This window comes from Sparus aurata, chromosome 24 (assembly GCF_900880675.1).
Source record: "Sparus aurata chromosome 24, fSpaAur1.1, whole genome shotgun sequence".
NCBI classification, from domain to species: Eukaryota; Metazoa; Chordata; class Actinopteri; order Spariformes; family Sparidae; genus Sparus; species Sparus aurata.
Genome location: NC_044210.1, coordinates 9,206,725 through 9,222,719, shown reverse-complemented (window position 1 = coordinate 9,222,719; position 15,995 = coordinate 9,206,725). Strand labels below are relative to the sequence as shown.

Below are 15,995 nucleotides of genomic sequence, written 5' to 3'. Positions count from 1 at the left end.
CTTCTGATTTATAATTGCACATACACATTTCAAACAACAGTAAAAATCAAGAAGAAAATCATTGACATCAAACAATAATGTTACAACAGAACAAAAAGGTCAGAAATCAGAGGCATTAACAACACTTTGGTTTTATAAATCATCTTTATTTAATGAAGATACAACACATTATTGAAAACCTACCTGCACAATCACACACTGGACAAATTCAAAATAATTTATGTTACTGTAAAACTATGTTGTTTATTAATGATATCCACCTTAACCTCAATGAAGCCCTCTTCGTCAGTGAAGAGTTGAAGTTTTCAACAACGGAGGTAACAGCCCTGAAACACTCAAAAACTTCTGTAAATTAATCGCAAAACAGCTACGATTTATGGACTGCAGACAGAAAAATCTCCATTTTGTTGTGACTTCATGTATCACAAATGTAACGAAGCGAAACGAGTCCTTGGGACATTCCTTGACTTCAGAGCCTGCTCACCGTCTGTCACTATTCTCAAGCAAAGTCACTGCATATAAATGACGCCCTGACGTTCTCAAATATATATGTTATTTTTATTTATTTATTTATTTACTTGATTAGGACAATGCATATTGATTAACATGTCAAAGAGCATCAATGTAAATATGCCAGAGTTAGCATAACTGCTAAATTTCATCTGTTGTCCTAAGGCAGGTATTACAAAACATACAAACAATACACCATGACCCTAAAAAATGCCAATATATATATATATTCCGAGATACTGTCAGCTACAGCCTTTGAAAAAAACGTTGACTATGGAAAGAGTGCAAACAAGAGGATGAAATTGTTACTCTCAGGAAATAAACGGATTCAAATACATTTAAATGTATTATTATATTATATTAGCATTATATCATCTTTTTCCATATCTCTGTGCGATTAACTGCACTTGCGTATTTTGTTGCGTTTAATTTATGACCTCAAAGTAGTCTTCCTTTTGTTATTTTTCATCTCATATATGTGGCTAAATTAAAATTGTTATAACAATGACAGGAGGAAGAAACAATACATTTACACACACATACATATATTACCTTTTTGGGGTTGTAGTGAAAATATGTCTATCAAACTCAAGACACCCCATGTTCATTTTATTTTGTTTAAAAGAAAAAAAATGAAAAGATGGTTTACTCTTTGTAAGGTCAATTTGAAAGAGGACTATTGATTGTTTGTGAAGAAACCAAATTCAGGAGAAAATGTAAAAAAAAAATAAAAAAAAAATACGTCTATCATCAAAAATATAAATATTTACCAGTATGTCTATAACATTTAGAATATAATATAATGGATATACAGAGTTGTAGACTCCCATCCCAGTCCTCACTGGGATAAAACATGTTCAAGCCTGTGTGCAGCCTTTATATGCATGTGTGTTTGTGTGTGTGTGTGTTGGGATTTACCTATTCCTTCACTGGGTGCAGTACACAAACAGGACCTGAGAGAGATGAAAAAGAAGACAATTTAGAACCAATATGCTGCAACACTCAGCAGACAACTAAATGTTTACTTTCCATGTAACCTCTAAAATATGTGTGCAAGTCATGGATGAACTAGATGAGGGCGGACAAGTGAACTCTGCAGTGATAAATTAATCTAAAAACTGGCTCATCAGATGGCGCATCTTTCAGTCACTCTTCATTTTATCCAAATACACCTCAGCTGGCAGATCTGGCACTCTGTATCCCCCGCTGGCCTATCGAGTCTTTTACCCTCTGATTTCTAAAAATATATTAACAACACTCTGAGAAAGAAATCAATAATGTTTTATGTTTGGGCGCTTGACACTTCCGATTAGTGTCGCTCCACAGAAATTAAAGAGGCTTGCAACAGTTTCAATGTTTCAGTCATTTCCATGGTAACCACACGCTGTCCTCCGGCTGACTAGTCATATTATATCATCCTGATCATTCTCGTCCTGAGACAGCTTGTTTGTTACCCGACCATATTAAACAAAGAAATATAGTGACAAAACAAAACTCTCCAGGTGTTCGACATAAAAGGAAAGCATCTGGGACACTTTCCTGCTGAAACAAACTGCCTTTACAACCCAAATAACTCAGGAGCCTTTAAATAATCGCGATGAGACCCCGCTTAACTTATTTATGTATATCTCTATCTGTAGTATAAAAACTGTCCCACTATTTGTTGTATCAAAACCCTTAAAAACAAAACAAAAAAATGTATCATTTCACATACATACTCTAACAACATTGCCCTGCTGAACCTCTTCACAAAGTCTGATACACAGCAATTGTGGTAAAACTGGGCGCAGTTATTATATTGATGCAAAAGCGATGATTTACTCTTGATTACAGACTGACGACACTATAATACCACACTAATAATACTGTATTTGTCACATAAACTTGATACATACAGAAATGCATATTATACAGACAATAGTAATATGCAGAGGTACATTGTGTGTGTGTTTTGCAACGCAAAGATACAAGAGAGAAGAAAATCAGACTTATTTACCTGGTATTAAACTATTCTTTAGATTCCATGACACCTGGTCAGGGTATATTTCCCAGATCCAAACGCAGAGAGCACACAGAGCCAGGACCACTGTTTTCTTTTGTAACCGATGCAACATTCACAGATGTTTGATTTCTGCACACATGCATGCACGCACACGCAGCAAAGATATCAACACTGACACAAAAACTATGGAGATACATTCTCTCCAGTTTCCACCACCAAAGAGCATTTAACGTTGTTTGTTTTTTTAATGTTTTTTTTATGTTATCAGACCAAATTGATCAAATTCCAGCAAAATTCTTCGCTGGATTATTATCATATTATCATGTCTATTTGACACAATATCAATATTTCAATAATTAAAATATCACGGTTATCATGAATGGTAATAAATATTGTGACGCTTCTAAAATAAATCATTGGATTAATCCAAAGTTTTACAGCCACTTCTTTCACAATACAAGCTCATGGCAAAATGTCTTTTTAGGCAGGTGTGTATCACATCACACTATAATTACTCGGTTTGGACTGAAAGTCAAATTGGCTTCCGATTGGTTGAAGGTCTATCAAAGTGCATTTAGAGGCATTTTTTTTCATCTTTTGTATGAAGCCCATTCTCCCAAGACTATTACAACATATACATACATTCTTATTAAAATGCATTTCAACAAAACAAACAACAAGGTTAAAGAGTATGGGAGTCGTGGGTGGTTGAAGTTGTTCAGCAGATTAGATTTTGTTTCTTGCCGAGTTTAGAGAGAAAAGAACAATTCTTTCAATCACAATGAGACAGAACTTCGAACAACTTCTTTATTTCTCGTAACCATCAAATACAGGAAGCACTGGAGCTGCAGAAACATTCACTCGCCTTAAGAATTAACATCTAATTAGAAACAGTAGAGCAACGGAATGCTCAAAAGGGAGGACAAAACAAACTCAGGCAAAGATAAACGAATGTAGTTAATGAGATTGTTTACTACCCAAACCTTTTAGTTTTTTTTTGGGTTAAACTACTTTTATAGTTTGTCCAATCTAATAAATCTTTTTTTTAATGTGTCACTCCCCTCTAGCATCTTAAAAAAGTTGTCAAACCACAAAGGCCGTCCTCAACATGCTATGAAACTTGTCTGCAAACTTTAACACACGAAAAGGGCAACCCCTTCCATTGCGGAAAAACAGAGGAGAAATACATGCTGAGAAAAATATGATTTATAAACACTGCAGATAAAAAGCATTATCCTGTGGTTTTATCAATCCCAAAATAAATCCCCCTCTGTGACCATTTGTGTTTCAGAAAAATGTAAACAAAGAAACAGACGTCCCATAAAAATTGGTCCGATTCAACTTTTCCAAGTCATGGTGGAGAACGTTCGTCAGCGTAACACGGAAAAAGAAATGATCAGGATGGGGCAGTAACAAAGACCTATTAGAACTGTGTGTCCATGATCTGAGTGTAATTAGTATCTGCGGCGCTTGTTATTTGGCCCATCAAAAACTCCCCCAATCGGACCCCCCCTGCCAAATCCTGGAGCAGGTCCACCTTGAGGGCCCAATGGTGGCTGCTGTTGCTGTTGCTGCTGCTGCTGTGGCTGCTGCTGTTGTTGTTGCTGCTGCTTTGGGGACTCAACTTCCGGTCGGCCCCCCATTGATCCACCTGGTGGGTATCTATCATTTCGCTGTGATATCATGGGGTCGGCATTGCAAAAAAGACCGGAATGTTGCGAAATCATAACAATTGTTTAGGAAAAAGGTTTTGGGGTCAGACACAAATACAGTGTATCCAAAAAAAGTGATGGGATTTTCAAAGTTCATCAATCAGGGTTATGTTTGATCCAAGTGTGGCCATCCGAGAGTAAAAGGTTTGTGGAGCAGAGCAGGCAAAGGGAGAGAGAGGAATGAGACTTTTAGTTAAAAATAGAGTTTTCAGGTCAATTTTCAAGTCACTCAAAACTTGATATAGTATTTTTTACTTCAAAGCAATGCTTCTCAGGAAGGCTTAATGTAAAAGTCAATAATTACTTTTATCGTATCGTAGAAGCCAAATCATAGTTTTCTATTTTTTAGAACAACTTAAAGTAATGTACTGCTTTAAGAAGTTTTATTGTAGCATATTCTATAAAGAAAATGGCTTTAATTTCAATTATTTACTAACAGAGATTATCTTATTTTTCCTGATACATTACCATGGCTCCATTCTCTGACATCAATGGTGTCCCCACATTTGTCGTTCCCTCTGGGCCAACGGCTCCTCCCCTTCCACTCATGCCCATCATTTGACCCTGGTTACCACTGGGCCCCGGAGAGCCCTGGTTAAAGCCATCTACACCCAAAACAACGGAGCATTGGTGTGTCATTCGGTGGGTGAGTGATATGTACCCAACGCCCCACAAGAACTGTAGACACTAGACCTAATCTCAATGACTTCATGGTAAACATTAACGTTGGCTTTTGGTCAACAGCTAATATGATCCATCAAATGATGACGACTAACATTAGGGCTGTCCCGAATAACATTTTTGAAGATTTGAAGCTCCAGTGAGAATTTCCTGGCAATATTCGAAGCTTCAGGTGGATAGTATTTACTTCAAGACTTTGCAGCGTCTGTAACAGTCGATTCATAACATGGCCATGGTAGAAGCTTCGAGGCATTTGGGCCAGCCTTAACTAACATTTATAACTGGAACAGCTTTGCTACTCATCTCAAAAGCACCAACAGTACACTTCACATCAGTTTTACGTAAGGCCAATACAAAACAACTGTATAATCAAGTAATGCCTTGTTAGTTCATTTAAATACATATTACACCAACACAACCAAAAACCAACGTTAATTTTAAGCGTTCAGCGAGCGGTATATAATATTATAGTTCACATTAAAAGTTACAGGGGAAGAATTTACAAGGACAGAAGGTTTCTAGGTAACAGACTGAGAGGTTCTCACTTTTAAACCTAAACTTTGAGGCCAAGTGCCCACGTCCAGATCATATGCTAACTAAACCTTGGATTGCACATCACCTTGGTATAGACTTGGTATAGTATTGTTGTTTGACCATTCCAAAAAGAAATGTCAAACCTGAAGTCACAGGTCCACCCCCAATCAAAAACAACCCCAGACAACAGACTCCTCAGCATTCACACACAAACTACAATTAGTAGTTGTTAAAATCCTGAGTTACAGATAATTTGGATTTTTGACTGCGACGAACAAATGCCCAACCACTGGCACACATCTATATAAATCCAATAATGGCAGTAACATTTGATTTGCTTAATTTATAGCAGCTATGCACCGTTTCTTTTTATATCGTTTTATTTGGCAACTAACTGCTACAAATATACATACTCCAACAATAGCAGCTTATTAAGGCAAAGCAAGCCATTTTATCTAGTGTGGCTACATGGTTAGCATTAGAAATAATGCATGAACACTCCAAAGTCAGTGTCTGTAAACATCTATGTCAAGAGCACTTTAACTGCACATAAAGATCACAATGTAATTAATGTATTACTGATTGAATAAATTATTTAGCCCTCATTCTTTTCGACATATGCATGTAGTAGTGGTTGTTTAACAATGAAGACCAGTCCCATGATCTTTCGCTATGACCTGACATCAAACTATGTCTCTTTTTTTTCATTATTTTGATTGAGAGACTCTTAGGAGCTGAAATGACCGTATCTGCATTTAAAAACCCCTTGAAGACTCTGCTCCACTGAAGAGGTCTGTGGAATCACAAGGAGAACAAGCAGAAATGCCTTAGCTCCATAATGTTTTCAACATTGTTTTAGATTTGTGCGATTTGTACGGTGCTTTTTTTTAATGCATCAGCTTGTTCCTTCCTCTTCCTTTGCTATGCTTTAATGGCACTTGAATGGAGACTTGGCTCCACTATTTGATTAAAATTGAGCCTCCCATCTACTTAATAACAGTGGTGGATGGAAATGTGGACTGGCATTTTCTTTTTTAAATTTTCTGGAAATGTGATAAAAACTTTACACTGCATTTGGATGGTAACCAATTACAATTTTTCAACACACAGTATGTATGTGCATTTACAGGACCTCAATATTGCTCTCACTCACTCACACAAACACACAAAATTAATAGTTGCAGAACAGCAATGACAAAGATTTAAGTAAGAATAAAATGGGATGCTAACATAGTTTGTACTGCAAACCCCCTACCATCCCCAAAAACAAAATCATTGAAACATGGCAGTTTTGTTTGTAGAGATGATGTGCAATCCTAGGGTCATTCTTTGTATGGTGAAGACACACCACGAACCTCGATCAATCTGCTCCACATTATGGGCTTAAACTTTGTCCCTAGCCCCTCATCCAGAATCACAGCAAATCAACATGTACTTTGTGGAGTACAGTTTTCATTCACTGATCGAAGTCTACAGACGTTTGTCTATACTTCTTGGCATGAAAAGTGCAAAATAATTTCTATGGCCTAAAGGATTCTTTTCTAAATGTACTCTAAAGACATACTCCAAGGTCAAAGGGTTAATAAATATAATACCCAAATTAGTTATGTTCAACACCTTTATCACCGCATGCCATAGTATACAACTGTATTTTGAATATGCATATATTTGAGGATGAGAGCTCAGGGACGAAATACTTCTCAAACTATGAAAAGTCCCCCCCAACAAAAACAACCCTGTTCAGTACATCGCATATATTCTGTTAGTATAGACATTATGTTTTCATGTGGTGTATTACGCCCGTTTTTACTTTGCACTGCATCCCAAGTGGCACCCTTTGACACTTTGATGGGTGTCAAAGTATGCAATAATTATCAAGATTCAAAAATTGTCAACACATTTTGTTGAAAAGGAGCCATTTGGGATGCAGGACAATTATTAGTGATAAATGACATTAAGGCAGTTATAGCTGACGTATCATCGCCACTTGATCTGGTTTTATATCAACCATACTTTACACAGTCATGCCCGTACCTCCCATATTAATGGCTCCACGAGGGCCCAGCTCACCCACTCTCATTTCCTGTTCTCTCTGCAAGAAGTGAAGAAGAGCCTTCAGAACAAAGCTCTGCTGAAGTCCAAATCTTCAGTCGATTGCCTACTGTAAAAAACTCTAAGAGCACTAACACTATAACATTTTTTTTTGAAAACACTACAAACAGGTATTGATTTTCTGCAGAATGGCCATGGATCTTGAGGAATGTCATCATCTTTCTTTTCTTATTCACAGAAAAGGTGGTCAAGCTTCAATGCTTCATTGCCTCAGTTTGAATTCTAGCAAGGAAGGAAACCATCCACCTGCTCGTCTGTAGATTTACTGGTCAGACAGGTGTATCAAAATTAGCCTACATCAAATTAAACTGGTTGGAAGTGGGCAAGGAAAATGGCCATTCAAAATAGGCTTTTGGCTATTGAATCACGTAATCATGATGTATTTTTTATGTGGTTTGACGTCAAAGCATTTTTTTTTGTCAGCTATGAGACTCAAAAAAATTGAAAGTTATGTCAAACACCTTTACTGCATTCACACAGGGCCCTGACACCAAGTTGACATAAAATTTGCTACAAAGACCTTAATTCAGCGTAGCAAAGAAAACTGCTGACCACACACAGACAAGTGAATTCACCCACCAGGCAATTATTGATCTATTTTAACTTCTTACATACATGTATAGTACAAACTATAATTTTAACTCATTTTGCACTGGTATTGTCAGCCCAAGCTCTTTGCCTGAGAGGGAAGAAAAGCTGGAGGGAAAAAAGAGAAGAAGCACTAAATTGGTGACTCCTAAGATGGAGACACATACAACCAGCAGATAAGGCACAGCTACAGTTAATGGTGCCTGATAACTCTGTGAATGACACACATCAGCCAGCTTGCTGTGTCAGGGCCCAAACACACAAAACAGCGATTCATCATTATCTCTTCATCCATTCGTTCCGCAGTTAGGGACACATTTCATTCACACACATACCAACACATACTCTGTTTCACACACAATCTTGCAAACACACAGCATGAATTAAATTCAACAATGACAGATTTCACTGACCTGGGTTGAGTCTGCTTTGGGACTTAAGTTTTAGTGAAAATGTCCAATGCAAAACCAAGACATGGCCTAACCCAGATCATTGAAACCAGCTGGACATCAATGACCTTAGAATGTTTTTACAGAGAGCGTTATAAAAAGACATTATAATGGGTAAATACATTTTACCAACAATCTGTAACTTTTCACCATCTTAATAAAAGCCATCATCTTAATACTGATGAAATGCAGATGTGTGTAAATATATTTATGCTCTTCAGTTTAAAGCATTAAACATTACACATTAAGATTAAATAAGTGACATGGACAGGTATGCAAGTTAAGGTTTGTGTGCCAAACTCTACAGTTAGAGCAATAGTAGAAGGTATCCAATACACAACAACGTTTGAGAAAATATGAACAACTGTAAAAACTGTGATGCTCAATCCATGTATTCTTTATGTACTTACCTGTTTAAAAAGGCCAATATGTTGCAATTATAATTTTTAAAAACGTGTAAAGAAACCCTCTGTCATTGACAGACTATCATTGCTGGATGGTCAGGCACAGTGATGCCTGAGCATTTAAGCACTAGATGGCAGCAGATATCATTTATATTCTGAGAGTTTTCCCTCACAACTGATTGGAGTTTGTTGACAATAAGCAAACTTCAGCGTAAAATTGTTTTGAGTAACATAAAGGAATCTCTAACATCTTTTAGTTTAACATGTGCATAAATGTGCTTTCTTGGTCTTATTAATATTTGTAAAAATAGACCACTGTAGATTAAATAAATTTTTCAAGCTGACTACATAAGCTAATGTGGAGTGTGAACTATCACAGTTAGGAAAGTGAAGTGTATTACTTGTATTCATTACAAAAGTTTTTCTAGGAATAACGATGCGCACCAACTGTATGACACAACACAAGTCTCCCCTCAGCTTATAATAAAAAAATACAAATGAAGCCTCCCATGTATCCTACTGAAAGCTACATGTGTTCGTTAGTAAGACTGATTGTTGGGGTAATTTGTAAAGATGTAGACTCCAACAGGACCTCTAAATAGAGCAAAGGATTTGAAGAGAAAAGTTAATCAACAACATATCACACAGACACTCACTCCTTCTCTAGATCACATTATGGCTCTTGCTGTTTTTTGAAATCACTGAAAATCAACTTGCATGAATTAGCACTTTTAAACACGGTCATTTTCTTTTGTTTTACAAGCCTGGTCATGCCTTTAAAGCACTGCTTTTAAATGTTCCAATCATATGTTACCCCTTGTTCCCTACTAAAGAATTTATTTAGGCAGCCGATCCAAACAGGGTCGTTAAGACATGTGTTCTCTAAACCGACTCTCAAACTGAAGTGCTGAATGTCTAAAAATGATCTATTATTAGGAAAACAACAAAGTCAAAGTCAATCAATTTTGTTTCCTTATTTAATGAATATCTATTTGACGGTTTCTATTCATATATCCAACAATCTTCCTACTTTTGTTTTTATCAAAGGCTCAAACTCAATTTAAGATGTTCATCAAATCAACTAAAGATGATTAAAGATTCCTCAAACTTACAGGATGCAATTACATCTCATTTATAAAGGTGCACAGTGACATCAGAACATATAAATTAAAAGACATTTATAGAACGGAGATGAACAGACTGCAAATAAGACTACGGTTCATAAGCCATGGTTAACCCGCTGTACTAAAATGCAATAAGATATATTCCTTTGTGGTGGTGGTATGATAATGATCAAAATGCCAACTTTTGTGTTTTGATATTTCATACTGAATGTATTACAAAGCTATGTTTTCGAAGAGAAGGAAATTTTGTTTGTTTTCTTTGAATCGTTCAACAGCTCATCACCGATATTTATACACTTACATTTATTTATTCCTTTTAATTTGTTAAGGTGGTCAAAAGAAAACGCAACACGTGTACAATACATTAAAAAGAGAAGCTTCTGAATTATGAACTAAATTCAAAATCTTAAACCATAGTGTGTTAATATCTATCGCAGTGATGGATAGGAACGCAGGCTTTCAAAGACAAGGATCTCAAAAAGAAGAAGAAGACGAAACAGATAAAAGTGTTACTTTAGTATCTAACTTAGTATCTAAAAGGTATAATCCTAATACTTGTTGTCAGTGTGAGAGTTGTGCTAATTCAAGAGTAGTTTGATACAATGACCACAACAATGAAAATACAGGAAAGTCATTACAAATAAACAAAAAGATGAAGAATATTGTCAATAGATATATCTGAAAGATGCCTTAATACTGTGAGGAAATATGAAGTCCCTGCACAGCAACACAGTTCAGTTGAAGTGCTGCTCAAATGCAAAAGATAAAAAAGAAGAAAGCTAAACCAAAACTATGGTCTCTCTCTCTCTCTCTCTGCAGATCATTCATTGCCTCAGCGCAATAAGTTTAACTTCCATTGGCAGTTTACATGTAATTCAGTTTAGGTCTACCATAACGCTATATTGTATATGTATTACCCAGGAGAAGGTGCAGTAACTTACAGAAGATACTGCAAAATACAATATGTGTGTGCATTAAACGAGTAGTTGAAAACCACTTACACTAAAATTGTTTGCTATAATCAGGCAAATATTACACTTTTTTTTTTTATTTCTATATATGTATTGAAGAGAAGTATGCTGAGGTGATGCTCAGAGTAGAAAGAATGTATGATACTATAGTATGTGTCCGGTGCTAATGTAACTGGAGCAACTTTAGTGCAGAAGTGTGTTTGACTGCATGTTTAATTCCAGCTGTACTCACATTGTCCATGTAGTTTGGTTTGAAGCCATCTGGGTGGCGTCTCAGGTCTTCCTGTTCTCTGTGTCTCATCATCTCCTCCTCTCTCCTCCTCCTCTCCTCTTCATGCCTACATAGAGCAATGATGAGTCAAACGAAATCATCAATTCATACAAAAAAAACCTAAAAGCAAGCACTTGGCTTCACAATAACAACTTCATGACAAAACTCTGACTAAATAAACTTAAAATTAGATATTTTGTGTCTGAAGTAAATTTAAACTATGGGAATAATTAGCAAAAAGCTATTTGTGTTAATTCAGTTCACAACATCTCTCTCTCCCAATAGTTTACTCATGAGGACACACACCTCATCTCTATCTGCTTTCGTCTCTGCAGCTCCTGGTTGCGGAGCTCCTCTAGCCTCCTCAGCTCCTCCTGACGTCTCATTAGATCTGGAAGACACGAGGAAGGCGACATAAGTACGAAGGAAATGGAGGAAAGATGGATATATAAGAAATACTAAATGCAAAGTCACATTTTGAGAACCGAAGCAAGAAGGCAACATGCATGCTTGTAGCAGTTTTACCTGCAACTCTGTGATCATTCTTTGGATTCTTTAGATTTTCACAACATTAATTTGCCTCAATAACAATAAGCAATGATTCAGGCATTAAAAACACACATATTAAGACCGGTATCTAAAAATGCAGATCTAAAGGCAGACACTAAAAGCCACAGCTTGTTACCTTGTCTCATTAACATGAGCTGATGTTCATGTTTGGCCGACTCCAGCTCCGCCTCCAGTTTCTCTTTGGCCTCTTTAATGTTCTTGTCCACCTGCTCTCTTTGCTGTTTCTCCATCTCATGAAGAGCTTTCCACCGAGACGCGTACTCAAACTCAAATGTGCCTGGCTGAGCAAAATGTGGCGGCTGCTCTCGTTCCCTGGTGGGAAAGACATGTATAACAATAATAAACTATAACAGTGAACAAGACACTACGACCCAAAAGAGTCAGACGGGTGATGGTGAAGTTAAAAATGTTCTAAAAATAACACTTACTTGTGGTACTTTGGTATTTTTGGCAGCAATTTTTCAGGCAGTCCATCTTCATCATCAAAGTGCTCTGAAGGCTCCACAATAGCTGGACAAGGTGTGCTGATGAAAGAGGGGGAAACACTGAGTTAAAATCTCCTACAAGAATAAGGTCATTGGTGTAAAAAAGACTTGTCAACGAAAGACAAATGGCACCCACTGAGAACAGATCATTTCTGAATTTGGTAGCTCAAACTAATAGATGTGTAACTCAAGCCTCCCTTCCTTATCAGTACCCGTACCGACACGTCCCTACCAATGCATAAAATTGCATATTTCAAGCAGATTTTAGATCTGAATGCCTTTGGGGAACCCTTCACCTTTCACTTGGGGAATAAATATTCCTTCGCTATCAGATAAGCGTCAAGTAGACTCTGACAAGAAAGCTGACTTTCCACTCAGATTCTGAGGGTAACTGCTGCATTTCCACTCAGATTCTGAGGGTAACTGCTGCATCACAATTTCTTACACTATGCAACTAGCATACACACAATCCATCTCTGTGTGCTCCCTCCAAACCACCCCCTTCCCACCCTCCTTACGTGGTGAGCAGAAGCGCTCCCTCTGTGCAGCGCTCCAGGGCTTTCCGTGCAGCTGCTTTGTTTGCGAACTCCACAAGCCCTCTCCCTGTCGGACGACCGCGATCATCTGTCACGACAACAGCCCGTTCCACCGGCCCAAACTGAGAAAACGCCTGGTGGAGGAAGGTGGATTTCAGGTTAAAGATCGCTGCACCGAAAGCAGCAGACACAAGTAGCCAAACTGACAAATATCTCATCCATGAGATGTTTAAGCTCATGTTCAGTGTACCTGTTCCAGCAGCTCATTTGTTACTGCAGGCAACAGGTTGCGTACTGTGAGCGCAGCACCATGTGTCGCAAAGCGGATTCGGATTGGGCGATTATTCAAAATAGTCCCGTCCAGCTCAGCTTTAGCAATCTCTGCCAGGGTCCGGGTTTCCTAGAAGACAAGGGATGAAAAGGAAATGGATGATGATGCTCTAGTGAGGCATTCAATATGGCACTGATTAGGGCTGATGGATAAAACTACAATATTCACTTAGAGCTAATTGACTGTCCAGGTTTGCACCTGTGTCTAAAACCTTGTGTTACTGTATTTTCAGCAATGAACTATGAGTATCACATAGAAGTTAGAAATGTATATCGCCATATTACTTGTGTATATAACATGTGTGGAGGCAACTACATGGCAATGTAATGTCCAGAGAAGGTAGGAGAAATTCAGTAAACCTACTGTCATCAATCACATTGTCATCACGTCTTTGGCACATACACATATGGGACATACTAACCTGTTCTATAAAATGTAATAAGCTGAACCTTAATTTTTAAACAAAGAAGCACACAACAATAATTTACTATTGAATGCAAGATACAACAAGACATGAATGGGGGTCAAGTACATCAATACTCTGTGCTAATGCTAACAGCGCAGCTAGCTCCAGTGAGCCACGACATTTCCGTCCACAGACAACTACACACGTGATATAAGATAGTTTAAACACATTAAAACACTAAGCACAGCACAGTTTATATCCGGTAAACAGAACTTTGTCATACCAAGCGAACGAAGCCGAAGCCGCGGTCTCTGTTGATGAAAACCTCGTTGACGTTCCCATATTTTGCGAACATGTTTTTGAACTCCTCCTCCGGCATATCCAGCGGGACGTTCCCGATAAACAGACGCGAGCGCTGGGTGAACGTCTTCTCCCCGGGCTTCCGAAAGCTCGTGATATCCAGAGTCATTTCTGCCGGGGCTTTTTCGCTTCCTTCCCCGGCTCCTTCCGCCTGTTCGGCCGCGGGGGACTGCTGTGGCGGCGGCGCTGGGCTGTCTTTGTTTGCCGGTGAATGCTCCAGGGCCGGGGAGTCCGTCCCGCGTTTCGGCGGTTGAGGAGAGCTGCTGTTCTGCATGTTGGCCTGCTGCATCTCTCGGTTAGCCATGGTCTGGCAAAGTAGTCTATATAACGCTGTGTAAATTAAACTTTGTGGAAAGGCTTGTGGACCAGTGTTGATGGTGCACACCTCCTCCTGAGATTCAAAGATGGCGACAGTTGCGCGCGCATCTTTCTGTTGGGAATTAGCCAGGGGCGTAAATAGCAAAATCTGGAGACTGACAATCTGTTTTTTGGGCCCCCTTGTGGTTGTCATCTATTAACTTCCACCTCTCCACACACTGAATACATTTAGTACTGTACTAAGGATATATTTAGCTCTCAATAAATGTGTCTTTCTTGTTTCTGTGTGTGTGTTTGAATAATGGTTTGATCAATGGCATGTCAATGTTAATAGTGAAAAATATTTGCCAAAGGTCAAAGTGAAATCTCCAGATTACTTATTTTGTTCAGTCATCAATCTGAAACTCAATGAAATTCTATTAACAGAGATATAATACAGACAAAAGGCAGCTAATCTTCACATTTGGGACACTTGAAACCCCAAAAAGAGAATATATAAATAAATTATCTCAAAGCGATGGGCTACCATTGGTGAAGTTAGAAAGATAAAATTTACAAAATATTAACACAAATAAGTATACTTTATCAAATGTGACAAGACCAAAATATTAATACCAATATATACCAAAAATTAAAAAAATATCACCACAGTTTTTCACTGATATAGATTTCCTTCAAAGGACGTTACAATCTGTAAAGCATGCCACTAACCCAACACACGCTGATGTGTGCAACTGATGTCGTGCTGCTGATGTTTCTCCAAATAAAAAAGCAACAGTAAGTTAATAGATTGCAAACATAATATTTCATATCATATATTTATATTTCAATCAACTTCCAGGTGCCACAGTGATGTAAACCACATAACACACACTATGACATTGAATTATTACACTTTGCATAACATAGAGGGATCCATGTATTCTTTAAAGCTTCCAAGCCAAACATAAACTAAACCTGGAGACCTGTCACTGCCCCCTCGTCCCTTTTATCCAACACTGACATATATTTTGACTGATCCCATACATGTTTACCAAAGATAATGGTTTTTGTTGTCCATTTTTGTCATTCGATCGGAGCAAAAGGTCTGCTGAAAGCTTTTCTCCCATGGAGGACCGGCCATCTGTCCAGATATTATGGCACATCTGTGTCCAGATGCTTCTTGAATTCCTCTGTCCGACAAGGGGCTGAAGGGCTGCTGTCTTGTTACTTGCTCTCCTGTCAGGGATCCCGTATCCAGTCAGGTCAGGAGGCTGCTGCCTGCCACTGATGTATAGTACGCATGGTATGAGTCTTTCCACACAGGTTGCATGCATGCCGTGTGTTTCACTCGTGGAATGTGTGTAAGCAAGTGGTTTTGTAGGGCATGCATAGTTTTAGAGGGTCTCGTAGTAATTTGCCTGTAGAAATAATGAATGCTCATTAAAGCGCAGAGATGGCTCGCTGTTTGATCTCTTTTGATCCTGAGCCCTTAAGCAATCATTTAACATATGAAACACTGATCTTGGTCTCAGTTTAGTTAATGTTGTTTAAATATGTATTGGTTGCACATGGCACCGAATATTGCATGTTGTGTGGGAAACCTGAAAAAACATAAATACAATGTTTTATCGAGGGATCATGTGTTTTTT

General features: G+C 38.1%; 1 protein-coding gene across 3 annotated transcripts; it reads right to left on the bottom strand.

The window, feature by feature from the left end:
* Nucleotides 1–125: 125 nt before the first annotated feature.
* Nucleotides 126–14,455, bottom strand: pspc1 (paraspeckle component 1). Of its 3 annotated transcripts, XM_030409752.1 has the most exons (10): nucleotides 13,970–14,455; nucleotides 13,200–13,349; nucleotides 12,932–13,083; nucleotides 12,357–12,452; nucleotides 12,044–12,240; nucleotides 11,665–11,749; nucleotides 11,320–11,425; nucleotides 7,474–7,531; nucleotides 4,693–4,829; nucleotides 3,289–4,185 (listed from the first exon to the last, which is right to left on the bottom strand). In XM_030409752.1, exons 1-10 carry the CDS (start codon nucleotides 14,348–14,350, stop codon nucleotides 3,967–3,969), a joined length of 1,581 nt encoding a protein of 526 aa, XP_030265612.1. In that variant the 5' UTR covers nucleotides 14,351–14,455; the 3' UTR covers nucleotides 3,289–3,966. The 3 variants fall into 3 exon arrangements, 2 of the variants coding, with proteins under 2 accessions (XP_030265613.1, XP_030265612.1); XR_003982993.1 differs by lacking the exon at nucleotides 7,474–7,531; XM_030409753.1 differs by lacking the exons at nucleotides 3,289–4,185; nucleotides 4,693–4,829; nucleotides 7,474–7,531 and adding an exon at nucleotides 126–1,463.
* Between the last annotated feature and the right edge of the window lie 1,540 nt (nucleotides 14,456–15,995).